The 14,331-nt window shown below is 44.3% G+C and overlaps 1 protein-coding gene across 2 annotated transcripts in view; it reads right to left on the reverse strand.

The window, feature by feature from the left end:
• The window catches only part of HMGCS1 (3-hydroxy-3-methylglutaryl-CoA synthase 1), a 72,774-nt gene that overhangs the window by 28,095 nt on the left and 30,348 nt on the right, over window positions 1–14,331 (reverse strand). For both annotated transcript variants that reach the window (XM_069221503.1, XM_069221507.1), the window contains exons 4-5: window positions 6,608–6,772; window positions 140–308 (exon numbers count right to left, since the gene is read on the reverse strand). In XM_069221503.1, the coding sequence (XP_069077604.1) occupies window positions 140–308; window positions 6,608–6,772 (334 nt within the window). The remainder of the gene's footprint in view (window positions 1–139; window positions 309–6,607; window positions 6,773–14,331) is intronic.

Consider the following 14,331-nt stretch of genomic DNA (forward strand, 5'->3'; position numbering starts at 1 on the left):
AAAGTATATCCATCAACCTAGATATGAGACATTATGTCTACACACTACAAATATCTCCTCCTCAATTAAGTTTACAATTTCAGTCAAATGTGTGACAGCAATAAATGGAAGACTCAACAAGCACCAACTCTGTTCTCACCTGAAGGCTTCAAGCCCAGCAAATATACCGTTTGCAATGTCTGGGTTTGGGTCATCCAGGAAGTCGTTAAGCAATAACCTAGCAAGTGATTTCTGAACAAGCTTGCAGTAGGGAGAATGGAAGATCATGAACCCAAAGTCATTCAGGGTAAAGCGCCTGTTACATCCATCTGAAAAAAAAAGAAAATCATGTTGAAGGACATCTTAAATGTTTAAGTTAGCATCTTGGTTTCTCCATTTCTTGATTTTAAGAACTTCCTAAATAATCACAGTATTCTAGTCAGAAATATATAAATAAAACATTTCCTAAAAGGGTGGGGGCTCTCCTTTCTGTTCTGAATGGATATTTCCCATGGGTGGGGGGTTGGGGAGGGGGCGGAGGGGTTGGGTGGCATGGATATGCATAAGACTGGTATTTGTCTAGAGTGGCACAGTAGGCATAAAGCAATGAACTGTCCCAGGGTCATTGCCAGTGGTTTCGATTAATTCAAGCATTCCATCCATCCATCCATCCCCTTTTTGTTGTTGGGTTTCAGAATATGTATGATTTGTCTTTATTAAAAGGAGAGTCCTGACTATGCTCCAAACCTGTCCAAACGAACAAGAGACAGAGATAGATTTCCAATTGGTTTGTCAATATGTAGCTGGTTATCATCGGTGTAAAACAAGAGAACATGTGTATGGTCGAATAGTGTCATGCCTCTTGCTAACTCCTCCCCACCCTTAACGTGGCCACCAGAGGCTTTACAGCCAGAACAAACACTAGAGGCCTCCGAAACAACCCTGCTGTAGAGGCTCTAGCTGTTGAGTGTGTGTGTGTAGTAGTCTGACCATTACGAATCCCATTTTCTCCTTCACCAACTGCAGGAAGCTCCTGCTAAAGGTGTTGAATGCTTTTTCCATAACTATTGTTAGAAATAGGGGTCTTTGGTTGGCAGTCAGGTTACCCCCCCGTCCAAGCAAGGACCCTCACTCTAGTCAGTTTAAAGGAGAATCACCCTCAGTTAACCCCCACCCACCCCCTTGGTAGCTTTGCACAAGCAGGCAGGCATAGCTTCAGAAGCAAGGTCTAAAGTATTTGTACCAACACACACAGTAACTCAGTGAAAACACTACAAAATGACAAACACAGGTTTAGAAAAAGATAATATTTATCTAATCAAAACAAGACCAAAAACAACACAAATCCAACATACACAAGTCAAGTTATGAATTTTTTAAGAATAGGAGTCTTAAATCCTTTAGAAAACAGTGAGACCACTGTTAGCGTGCAAAAGTACCTAGGTAGCAACAAAATAACACCGCACGGGCGAGTGTGCGTCGGAAAAGGCCAGCAATGCATCGATTTCTCATTCGCAAGAGAGACTGTATGTTGTTCCTCCTCCGGTTGGGTCGGTGTGCGCCGTTTCTCCTCTCTCACAATAGAGCGATGCATTGATCCGGACAGACACCTCAGGCTTTGCGTTGTTTTTCCGAGCCCGGCAATGTTGCGTTGAAAATCCGATCGCACGGTATCCCAAAACCGCGCTGCGTGGTGTTTGAGTAGTTATCAGCCTCTGTTAGCAGGTGTTGCGCGTCGCTTCTCCAGCCACGTTGCTTCGATCTTCCAGCCGCGATGCAGATAGAGCGTTGATTTCAGCCGCGAAGCAAGCGGCGTGCCTTTTATCAGCTGTGTCACGGAAGATGCATCAAACACTTCCCCGCACGTTGGTCTGTGCATGGATTTTCAGTCTTGGTCTGCCAACTTCACCTTTCAAGGGCCCAGGGACTGGATAGGGCACCACTTGGCAGGGTAGGAGGCTCAGCAGAGAGTCCAGGTGTCTGCAGGGGAAATCTTTGATGGCTCTGAGACTTCAGCAACAGAAGCCAAGCTCAGTTCAAGCCCTTGGAGATTCTTTACAAGCAGGAATGCACAACAAAGTCCAGTCTTTGTCCCCCTTTCACAGACAGAAGCAGTAACTGCAAGATAGCTCCACACAGCATAGTCACAGGCAGGGCAGCACTTCTCAGCTCCTCTCCTTGGCAGAGGTTCCTCTTGAGTCCAGAAGTGCTCTAACTTTCAGGGGTTTGGGCGCTCTTCTTATACCTCTTTCTGCCTTTGGAGTAGGTCTACTTCAAAGGAAAGTCTCTCTTGTTTGTGAGATCCTGCCTTGCCCAGGCCAGGCCCCAGACACACACCAGTGGGTTGGAGACTGCATTGTGTGAGGGCAGGCACAGCCCATCAGGTGTGAGTGACCACTCTTCCCCTCCCTCCTAGCACAGGTTTCTCATCAGGATATGCAGGCTACACCCCAGCTCCCTTTGTGTCACTGTCTATAGAGAGGTGCAAACAGCTCAACTGTCAAACTAACCCAGACAGGGTAAGAAAGAAAATGCCTACTTTCTAAAAGTGGCATTTTCAACACACAATCTCAAAACCAACTTTACTAAAATATGTATTTTAAAATTGCGAGTTCAGAGACCCCAAACTCCAGATGTCTATCTGCTCCCAAAGGGAATCTACACTTTCATATTTAAAGTCGGCCCCCATGTTAACCTATGAGAGAGATAGGCCTTGCACAGTGAAAAACAAATTTGGCAGTATTTCCCTGTGAGGACATATAAACACATTAGTATATGCTATACCTTAAACATAAACATAAACTGCACCCTGCCCTTGGGGCTACCTAGGGCCCACCTTAGGGGTGTCTTACATGTAAAAAGGGGAAGGATAAGGCCTGGCAAGTGGGTACACTTGCCAAGTTGAATTGGAAGTTTTAAAACTGCACACACAGACACTGCAGTGGCAGGACTGAGCCATGTTTACAGGGCTACTATTTGTAGGTGGCACAACCAGTGCTGCAGGCCCAAATAGTAGCATTTGATTCACAGGCCCTGGGCACCTCTGGTGCACTGTACTAGGGACTTACCAGTAAATCAAAGATGCCAATCATGGAAACCAAATTATACATACATTTTACATAGGAGCACTTTAGCACTGGATAGCAGTGGTAAAGTGCCCAGAGAAACAAAAACAGCAAAAACAGAGTCCTGCACATCAAAAATCTAGGAAAGAGAGGCAGAAAGTTAGAGGAGACCACGTCAAGGATGCCAAGTCAAACAACTTTGCAAAAACAACAGATGATGGAGAAAATGCTGCACAATGCAAACATTCACCACCAGTCACAAAGATCTGGGTTTAATCCATTGCTTTTTTGCTCTACACGCCACCCCAGCATGGACCCAGCCACATGCAAATCAGTCTTGACCCTGATTCCCATGGGACCAGTCCAGCCCAAACTACCAGCCAGGTCCTCCCTAGAACGGAAACAAGCATCCTGGGACCGGTTTCAGGCTATCACCCTTCATCAGTCAGGCTAGCTTGAATCCAGTGGCGCAGTGAGCACAGGACCCACATCTGGGCATACGCTTCCCACTTAGAGCAACAAATGCAAAAAGAACAGATGATGGAGAAAATGCTGCACAATGCAAACATTCACCCCCTGTCACAAAGATCTGGGTTTATTGCATCGTTTTTTTGCTCACCGCGTCACCCCAGTTTGGGCCCAGCCATATGCAAATCAGTCTTGACCCTGTTCCACATGGGAACAGTCCAGCCTGAACTGCTAAGTTCAGGGAGGACCTGGCAAGGCCTGGCAGTTCAGGCAGGACTGTTCCCAGGGGTAACAGGGTCAAAACTGATTTGCAGATGGCTGGGTCCAAACTTGATGGCATGGCAGCCAAAAAGAACTGATGGATTAAACCCAGATGTGTGATTGGGATGTGAATGTTTGATTTGCTCTGCATTCCGTCCACCATCTGTTTGTTTTTGCAATTTTCAGTAACTATGGCAGCCACCACAGGCTCACCCACGTTGAATAGGGTGTTGGAAACCAAGGCCCACATGTAGCAACCTTCAGATTTGCGACCCGCAAAATGCGAGTCAGAGCGAGTCGCAAATCCGAATGCTGGATGGTGTCCCCGATACCATCTGCGATTCGCATGGGGGGGGGGTCGCAAATGCTCATCTCATGATTAATCAGGAGGTGATCATTTGCGACCCCCTTGCGAATGGCGGCCCTCACAGGGATGGTGGCCTGCTGCGGACAGCAGACCAGCATGTCTGTGACTGCTTTTCAATAAAGCAGTTTTTGTTGTTGTAATGCAGCCCGTTTTCCTTAAAGGAAAACGAGATGCATTACAAAAAACGAAAAATGAAACGTTTTCGTTTCATTTTTACGGACCACTGCCTGCTCTGAAAAAATGTTTACCGTCACATTCACAATGGGGACCCCTTCCCTTTTGCGAATGGGTTACCACCCATTTGAAATGGAAGCAAAATGCGATTGGTTTGCGACCGCGGTCACAAACCAATCCTACATTGCACTGCGACTCGCAATTAGGAAGGGAACACCCCTTCCTAATTGCGAGTCGCAAACCTGTTTTGCGATTCGGTAACCAGGTTACTGAATCGCAAAACGGGGTTTGTGCATTGCAATGTGCTGTTTGCGACGTGCAAAAAGCTTGTTACATGTGGCCCCAAATGAAGGAATCTACGGATGTTCAGGGGTGCGTTTCTGCCTAGAGTGAAACAGAATGATCCAGATTAATGAGTACAGGCATAAAAGGAACAAGCCTATCACCAGAAATTAAGCCAAAATCTTTTACGTTGAATATAGATAAAGGGTTGTATGTGCCAACATCAAGGCGATATTGCCAGGTTCCGAGGGAGTAAATTGTCTCTTTGGATGCCGGCAGCAGTACATTCCTGGGGCTGAATAACGCAATATTATTCTCTGTGGGAAGCACATCAATGGGAGTCTGCGTTTTGTCTGAAATAATCAGCCGAGCAAGAATCCTGCCTGCTTTAGCACTTTCAGTATATTTCTAAATAATACATCCCTTGAAGTCATGAAGGCCCAGTCCAGCTAAAGACTTTATGTAATCCTTTCTCATCCGTGTCAGTGGAGGACGTTCTGCGGTGTCAGTAATAGCTTTGATTTCTAGGTATTTCAATGCGTTTTCCAAACTCAAAAATCTTCTCTCTAATTCCCCTATCACTTCATATGTCGTTCCTGAAGAGCTGCCTCTTATTCTCACTTTGAACGCCTCACATTCTACTATGGAGTCCCTGGCAGTGCTGGCTTCCACCTAGGAAACTGCAATCAAGGTCCATAGTATCTCCCTACATGGCGCATTAAGCAGGCCTACAGACTGCAGCCTCCATGTCCAGGTTAGGAATGCAGCTTAAACGAACACCATTTTCAGAATTTAGAATACTGAGCTGCATTAAAAAAAAAAAAAAAAAAAAAACCTATTCTGGTCTCTAGTGTATAGACCTTTTAATAATAAGAGTTTCCTCTTTGGTCAGGAAACATTGAGCACCATATATCAGTTTAGAGATATAAAAGTTGTTCCACAATTTCAAACAGTGCAAAATTAAAAAAATAAAATAATGCGCACTTTCGTAAAAACTCAAAAAGCTTCCTTTAACAAAAAAAAATATATATATATTCCAAAATAAAAGTATATAGTCTATGAGCAAAGATGAATCACAAGTAACGGTAAAAGGCAAAGAAGTCCAAAACAAAACTCTGTAGCACCACAAAGAATTACAAAGTGATAGTAAAGGCTCAGCTGTATTTCACACATTAGTAACAGTAGAAGCTTGCAGTGCAGGGCTGACTGCAAAACAAAAGGCCATAAAGCACTATTTCACATATGATAAAAACAAGAAATTGTAGAAGAGGCAGTGGACAGAGTTCCATAGCAGGTAGCTTTATTCTATTTCAACAACCCATGGCAAGACACGTTAATTGTATGCAACATGGAAAGTGCATATAAACATGGATGTGCTAACATCTGTAATTAGAAGTTTAAAATCTCTGAAATAAACACACTTTCCATGATTATGGGAGTTTTCAGATTTTCCAAATTAGGGAATTATTGAACCAAACATTTCACAAGATACATCACAGTAATGTTGACTAAACGTCAGAATAATACAATTAAGATTAAAATAATAAACAGTGTTGTTGGGGCCAGATAGTGGGCACAGAATATGCAAATATATGCTCATTTACTCACTCTCCAGGACATTTTATGATGTGCGTTTTTGGGCATTGTTCTGTAAAAAAATCCAATACATATTGCTAATTACATTACAAAATTCCATCTTCAATTAAAACAGTAGCATCCTTCTCCATTTCTTTTAACAGCATGACGTGTAAATTAGGTTCTGTTTTATTTGGGAGTCGGTAAAGGTGGGATTGATTGCTTGCACTTGTGCAAAGCAATCAGTCACAATCAAGATGCCACCAGAAGAGGGGCTAAATCCCAAAGAGTTTAGAATAATAGAACTTTATACAAAAAGACAGCAATTACTTAGCGCAATAATCAGCCATTCTTATTCTTTGAAAACGAAGGCAAATTTTAAGCGATATTTTTAATGAAAGCAAGATGCAACAGTTTTCATATGAAAGAAACATACCTTTGCCTCTCTGAGCATTTACTTTCTTCCGATAAATGGAATAGCAGCGATCTAACGCACTGAGGTAGCACTGAATAGATAGTTTTCCATCAACAACTGGATATTCTGACACCATATCTGGCTTATAAAAATCATAGGCGTGCTGCATGTGTGTTCCACGCAGACCTAGAAACATGAGAAAAGTGCAAATTAAACAAATGTCGGTTCTGCAAGTCCTTTCAATCTACTTTTTGTGACTTTCTATCAAACAGTCTGAAAGTTAAATCAATGTAGAGTGGGGGGGATTAGTTGCCCATACATAAAACCAGTTACAACAAAGTTTAAGAGGCACATGATCAATTGTGCAACTCTGCATAAAATGCCAGTTTAGACCACAGAACTGGTTACCACAAGTACTGTGCACCCAAAATGTAGGTGGCATATAAAATATGGTAACAAAGACGACAGCAGGAGTCTTAGTACCTAGGAGCTAATCATTCTATGTACATCTGCTGGCAAAGTCACTGGCACAAGGTGACAAGTGCTAGGAGCGTTATAGGTTTTTGCACTCCACCAACTCACTCCTACTAAACACATTCAAACCTGGCTGCTTCCAGCGAATTAAGATTTCAATGCCCTTGACAGACTGAGTGAGGAGAGTAGTGTTCCAAGTACTACTTATTTCTAAGGTACCTGCACTACCAACTTTTGAAAAGACGTCATATCAGAATTTAGCATTAGCGAAACAAATACACATGGATATCCAGTGTGGTCTTAAGGCAAAGTTGGCAACTGTTAAAAAAGGTAAGTAATATATTGTAACTTCTACATTCAGAAAAATCCTTTCCTCAAATGTGGCAGGACTACAAAAGAGGGAAAAAAGGATCATGGTAGCAGTAACAGCAAAATGTGTTTTGTTAGAGAGTGTCTACCAAACTGGACCATAGCTCTAACCTGGTGTGCCAAGAGTAACTAGTATTGGCAAAGTCAAAAGGTCTAGCCATGACTGGCCAGAAAATGTCTGGTGCAATAGCAAATTGCTTATTTCAATATCATTTGTGTTATTAAAAAAGAAAAATGATGAATGAAGCCAGAATTAAAACTACTTACTGCCTGTAGGCCCGATTTCTATTTAGGCGGGCAACCCACCATTCCACCATGGAGATGGAGTAAATTACTCCATCCCCATGGTGGAGAGGCCACCCACCTGAATGTATAAATGAGGGCAAGCAGGTAGTCATTATAAAAGCATTGCCAGGAACCACTGTGGCATTAGTTCCTGCTAATTACTACAGGGCTGTGGCAGCAGGACACAGCCTTGTAGCACTCAGTAATCTCTCGTTCTTTTCAACAAAAGAAAATCTTGAACATTGTGTTCCCTCATTACGGGAGTCTTCCCCCATGACGGGGGAGCATTATAATGATTTTACTGTTCCTGACTGCCAGGTTTTACCTGGTGGTAAAAAAAAAAAAAAATAGTAATAATAATAACAGTATAAAATGTCCTGTCAGCCCATCCAAGTCAGGTAGACATATAGCCATTTCTCCGACAGCCCACACTCTCCAGGGCTGTCGGAGAAGTTTGCTCACAGCAGATAGAGTAGTCCCTACCGTGGCCAAAGTGAAGGTCTGCCCTTATTTAAAATATCGTTTCCTCCAATATATAAATCGGGCCCTAAGTTTATCCCCTCCCCTACTGCGTGCCCACATAATAATAAATAAATAGTTGTCCAAGAAAGTGTACAACTTTGGTTTCTAAATACGGCATCAATAAAATGTTTGAGCAATTTTTTTTATAAACAGTTTATTTTTTATTTTTTATTCTCAATCTTTGTTCCTATTTTTTATGGTTTCTACATGCTTGCAGGTGTGGTATGGGTGAACCTGGGAAGATATAAATTTCTGAAAAGCAGACAAACTTGGAATTCCGCAAGGGGTAATTTGAGTAGTTTGTTCATGGTTTTCCCCAAACAAACTAATTGTTGAAATTAAAAAAGACAATTTAAAATAAGCAGGAATAAAATACACGTGGGTGACATTTTCGTCTGTATTTTTTTTTTTTTAAACATGCCCAAGTTACTGAGTTTAGGAACAGTTATTTGTACAACTCTGAAATAGGAATTACCTTTACTACCATGTGACTCAGCTGTGGTTTTGCAAAATATGTTTTCTTGCACAATGCATTACTACTGGAAGCCAAAAATGGAGAAAAATTAAACCAATAACACATGTTCTACTATTCTGTATTCTCACACTTCTCGCAATAAAAGTAGTATTCCACTTTTAAGGATGGGCCTGGTGCAACATGGAGACATCTCATTTTTACCTCAATGACATATTTGCTGATTTCTGAAGATTAGGAGAGTACACCACAGTGTACACTAGGAGAATACGCTGTGGTGTGACTTATGTGGATCTCATTAGGTTTTCTTACCCACAATGCCCTCCATAACTTTGACTGAAATGAAGAACATTCTTTACATTTCTGTGAGGAAAGGTTCCACAATCTGTGGGGATCATCAAAATTGCTACCACCCAGGGTGCTCACACTAAGAGCTGTTTCTAATCAAGATCTTAAAAAAAAAAAAAATAATAAGCGCCTTCGTCTTTTCTGTCATTCTGGGCTGTGGATCAGGAGGTTCCCAGCAGGCTGTCTTTCTGCCATTCTGAGAAATCACTTAACCTTGGTTCCCCCAACCCTTCACCCAGATTTTGGGACACCAACAGGCTCTTCTGGCTGATGAGGTTACAACCTGCTCAGTATTTTCATATATAATATGTTGAAGAAAATGTGTTTTCCAACTTGTCAATGTGAAGTAAAAAAGAACGAATAGCAGAAGAAACCACTTTAACGTTACGTCAGAACAGTCTGCTCTACTCAAATTATTATGGAAGTGAAAAGAGGAAGAAAAGAATTATGAAATGACTTTTTCAAGGAGCAGCCCTCATCTTCAAAACTTGTGAACAATTGCAATTGGTCTCTGACCAAAGAGCAAAAGTTAGCTGCAGCTCATGGGTTCATCAGCCTCCTTCTCAGCCCTTCTCCCACTCACTTTTAACACCTTTGTTTGCAAATGGTGAGGAAATGCACATGCTTCTGGGCTCTTTTTATTCACAAATGCACTGCAGGAAGAGTGCACTAAGCCTCCTGCAGCCTGTCCTATGATGTTAAGGTCCATGATGCTATGGAACTCTGTGCTCCCCTTACTGGGAGACAAGACCAGAACACTCCAGGGTTGAGCTACCCAAAGTGTGAATACCTCTCCTGTAAAGGAAGGTACCAGGGTAGGCAACATGCCATGTAATGAAAACAACCTTAGATCAATGCTTACAGCACCAGAATGAGTTAACCATCTCTCAGTGGGTCATCCCAACGTCATTCACTAATCTGCAGTGCCTCAAATTATTTAGTGAAGTTCTGGAAACAAACATGCAGCTTATAGACATTTTGTACACCACTGCATTACGACTATTTAACAGGGGCCATGCCTAGATATCAACTGGTGGTTATTGTATTATCAACAGCAGATTTGGCCTTCTTCACATATTTTTTTTTTTTAGATCAGTGTTAGAAATTAAGTTTCTGGTTGGCTAGGGTATGAACCTAAGCCAGGCAGAACACACCACTCTAGTCTGGGCAAGTCAGACACACCACAAGATAACATATGCTCACCCTCTGTAGCTTGGTGCTGAGCAGGTAGGTAGGCTTAGCATCAGAGGCAATGTGTAAAGCATTTGTGCGACACACTCACACAATACACCACAAGAGACTCCACACAAGGGTATATATAAAAAGAAAATATTCTATATTGTACACCAAACAAGACCAAATCATCATAAAACATCTAATTAGTGAAAGTAATGCAAATTTGTTTGTAGACAAATACATGAATCACAATACGTAGTGGCTCATTTATGCTGGTTCAGAGTATTACACCAATTGCATGAAAATAACTACAGTTAAAATGAAAAAAAAAAACAACAAAAAAAAACAACAAAAACAAAAAAAAGCAGGCGAGTACTTTTCAAGCTATGCCATGGTGAAGCTTTCAAATGAACACACTACTTAACCAGCCCTCGAGCAGTTGCAGGCCCGAGAAATACCTACATGAATACACTCAGGGCTTTACGGTAATCCTTGTGTGACTTCACTGATGTCTGTTAGGAGTGGCAAAAGCACTTTCTTACTGCCAGAGCAGAAAGAGCAGAGCCCCCAGAAGGGGCTTTGAGCTGGAAGAAAAGTAAGTGAAAGCCACGGCTCAATAGAACGCAAATGCACATTTGTGGAACTCAAGGATACTGTAAAAACGTAGCCGCAAGCACATGGCTCAGTTTGCAGGCACAGTACCCGACGTGGCTCTCTCAAACAAGTGGGGCAAGCCACCAGTGTAAGGGCTCTTAAGGCAGCAGTCTTCCTTCGGGGGCCACACTGAGCCATTTCTTTTGTGGCGCTGCAGGGTAGGCGGGGCCAAGCGTCACTAGGAAAAGGTCCGGTCGGCGTCACCGGCTAAAGCCAGACTCACTCGCCCTGGTAAAAGCCTGAAGGAACGCGATCTTTCTCTCTCAGGCAAGTGCGCTGCTGCACTACCCCCACAGGCTAATCGGGTCCACCCAGGTTCGGATTCCAGCAGGAAGGCATCCGATCGCTCTCTCTCTCTCACACAGCCGGGCTCTTTAGCCCAGTAAAAACACAATGCTTATTTCCTTCTTACCGGAAAGGGCCCTAACGTCCGAGCATCATCCTCATTATTCAGGCAATGTTCCCAGCAGGAGTATGCCTGTGCAGAGCAAGGTCGGCGGAGGGAAACTGCCATTCCTTTATGCAGAATGCAACTTGTCAGTTCCCGAAGCGCTCGGTCCTCAGAGATCAGCCATGTGCTGATTGCCACACAAGCAGGGAGTCTTCGACCACTGCTCCAGGTCCGAGTGCAGTTGCCAGACTCACAGGGGATAGAGTCACATGGCGGACATCTTTTAAGGCCCCGGGATTTCGCAGAGAACAAGGGGCAAGCCAACAAGCCCTTGGAAAACACCCTTAGTAGGCATAGAGGAAGGAGGCAGGCCAGCACATAAAATCAGGCTGAAAAGTAGCAGTCCCTCCAGCAGCCCAGCAGTCTGCAGATCAACCCAGCGAAGCGGTTAGTCAAAGTGGCAGTCCCTCCTGGCAGCACAGCAGTACTCTGGCAATGTGCAGATGTAGAGCCAGCAGCAGCTGGCTAAAAGTGCCTCGCAGAGTCTGATTACATGGGGTCAGAGCACCAGTACTTAAACTTAAAAATGCCTTTGATGTAGGGGGTGACTTCAAAAGAGCCCAGAACCCACAGAAGTGCACAAAGATCCCTTTCAGCTCAGCCCTGGCTCCAGACGATCAGTAGTGTGTCCTGCTTTGGGTGAAGGCAGGACACAACCCATTCAAATGCAAGTGTGAACCATCTCTCCAGGAAGGCTAGCAGTATGCTGATGTATCCCCTGTCACGCCTAGCCCTTCATGTGTCGTGGCCATCTGGAGAGAATGCACAAAGTGAAGTTATCAGCGTGGCCATGCATGTATTGGAGGCAGGCTGCAAAGCACACGGAGTTATAAGCACAGAGAAAGGCCCACTCTCTAAAAGTGGCATATCTAAAATAGTAATATTAAATCCAACTTCTCCAGTAAGGAGGATTCATCATTATCATTCTAAACATACCTACTCATTTCTGATCAGCAATTACCACTTAGAGGGGCATAAGGGAAGTCCCAATATTATCCTATGAGAGAAGCAGGCCTCACAGTAGTGAAAAACGAAATAGGCTGTTTGTCACTACCAGGACATGCAAAAAACATAAAAGTACATGTCCTATCTTTTACTTACACAGGACCCTGCATAGGGCTACCTAGAGCCTACGCTGAGGGGGTATGAGTAATGAAAGGGGGTGTAAGGCTTGGCAAGTAGTTTTAAATGCCAGGTCCAAATAGCAGTAAAGTGCACACACAGGCACTGCAGGTTGGAAAGACTACTTTTGTGGTTAGCACAATCAGTACTGCAGGCCCACTATTAGCATTTAATTTACAGGCTCTGGGTATATTAAATAACACTTTACAAGGGACGTACAAGTAAATTAACCGCTTAGGTGCGGGCGTCGGCCACTGGCCGGCGCCCACACACCCTCCCTGGTGCGGGTCACGACCAGTGGCCGACACCAGGAAGGGCATTAATAAATCCTCGGGTGCGTCGCACCCGAGGATTTTTTTTTTTTTTTTTTTTCTTCCCTGGGGAGACACGGAAGCTACCGTGTCTCCCCCCGCCCCCCACCCCCCACCCGCCTCTTTGTGACGTCAGCGCGCCGCGAGGCGCGCTGACGTTGCAAAGGTGTTTTCCCCATCAAAGCAGGAAGCAGCCTTATGGCTGCTTCCTGCTTTGATGGGGAAAACGGCCTTTTACACGTTCGGGAAGGCCTCGTAAGAAAGGGGAGAGTCTCCCCTTTCTTACGAGGCCTTCCTGAAAGTGTTTCCTGGCCCCCGGTCGCAGCTGTGCTGCGATCGGGGGCCAGGAAACACTTTCAGGTTTCCTGGCTCCCCCGATCGCAGCACAGCTGCGATCGGGGGGGCCAGGAAACACTTTGAAAAGGCCTTGTAAGAAAGGGGAGACTCTCCCCTTTCTTACGAGGCCTTCTGAAACTGTTTCTGGCCCCCGATCGCAGCACAGCTGCGATCGGGGGCCAGGAAACCCCACTAGACACCAGGGATTTCACTTTTGGGGGGCGGCCCCCCCGGAAAACGGGCCGACCCCACCCCGGAATAATAATTTTTTTTTTTTAAAAAGGTAGGAGCCCCCTGGGGGGCGGGGCGCGATCGTGCCCCCCCCCCCAGGGGATTTTTTTTTTGTTTAAAAAATAAAAAATAAAAAATGAAATGACAGGGGGTCGCCCGTGGGCAGGGTGACCCCCTGTGGGGGCAATTTTTTTTTAGATGTTGTAGGGTTTCCCTGGGGGCCATTTTGGCCCCTAAGGAAACCATACAACTACTAAAAAAAAATATATATGTATATATCTATGTAGATAGATATATCTAGGTACATGGATATATCTATAGATATATCTATGTAGATATATATATATATATATATATATATATATATATATATATATAGATATAGAGGTAGATCTGTATCAAAGAGATTTATAAAGCGCGCTACTCACCTGTGAGGGTCTCAAGGCGCGGGGGGGGGAGGACGGGGGGAGGGAAAGGGGCTGGGAGGTTCACTGTTCAAAAAGCCAGGTTTTGAGGCCCTTCCTGAAAAGAAGTAGGTTTTGGGTCTTGCGAAGGTGGGTTGTGAGTGAGTTCCAGGTTTTGGGTGCAATGTAGGAGAAGGATCTGCCCCCGGTGGTGGTGTGTTTGATGCGGGGGACAGAGGCGAGAGAGAGGTCAGCTGAGCGGACGTTTCGTGTGAGGGTGTGGAATGTGACTCTCGTTGAGGTAGGCAGGGCCTGTGTTGTGGAGTGATGTGTGCGAGGATGAGGATCTTGAAGGTGATCCTTTTGTCAATGGGGAGCCAGTGGAGGGATTTGAGGTGTGGAGAGATGTGTTGGTGTCGGCGGAGGTAGAGGATGAGTCGTGCTGCTGAGTTCAGGATGCGTGTAGTTTGCGCTTGAGTTTTAGAGTGGTGCCAGCGTAGAGGGCGTTTCCGTAATCAAGCCTGCTGCTGATGAGTGCGTGAGTGACAGTTTTTCTGGTCTCTGTGGGGATCCATTTGAATGTTTTTCAG

The sequence above is a fragment of the Pleurodeles waltl genome, chromosome 1_1, assembly GCF_031143425.1.
Source record: "Pleurodeles waltl isolate 20211129_DDA chromosome 1_1, aPleWal1.hap1.20221129, whole genome shotgun sequence".
NCBI classification, from domain to species: domain Eukaryota; kingdom Metazoa; phylum Chordata; class Amphibia; order Caudata; family Salamandridae; genus Pleurodeles; species Pleurodeles waltl.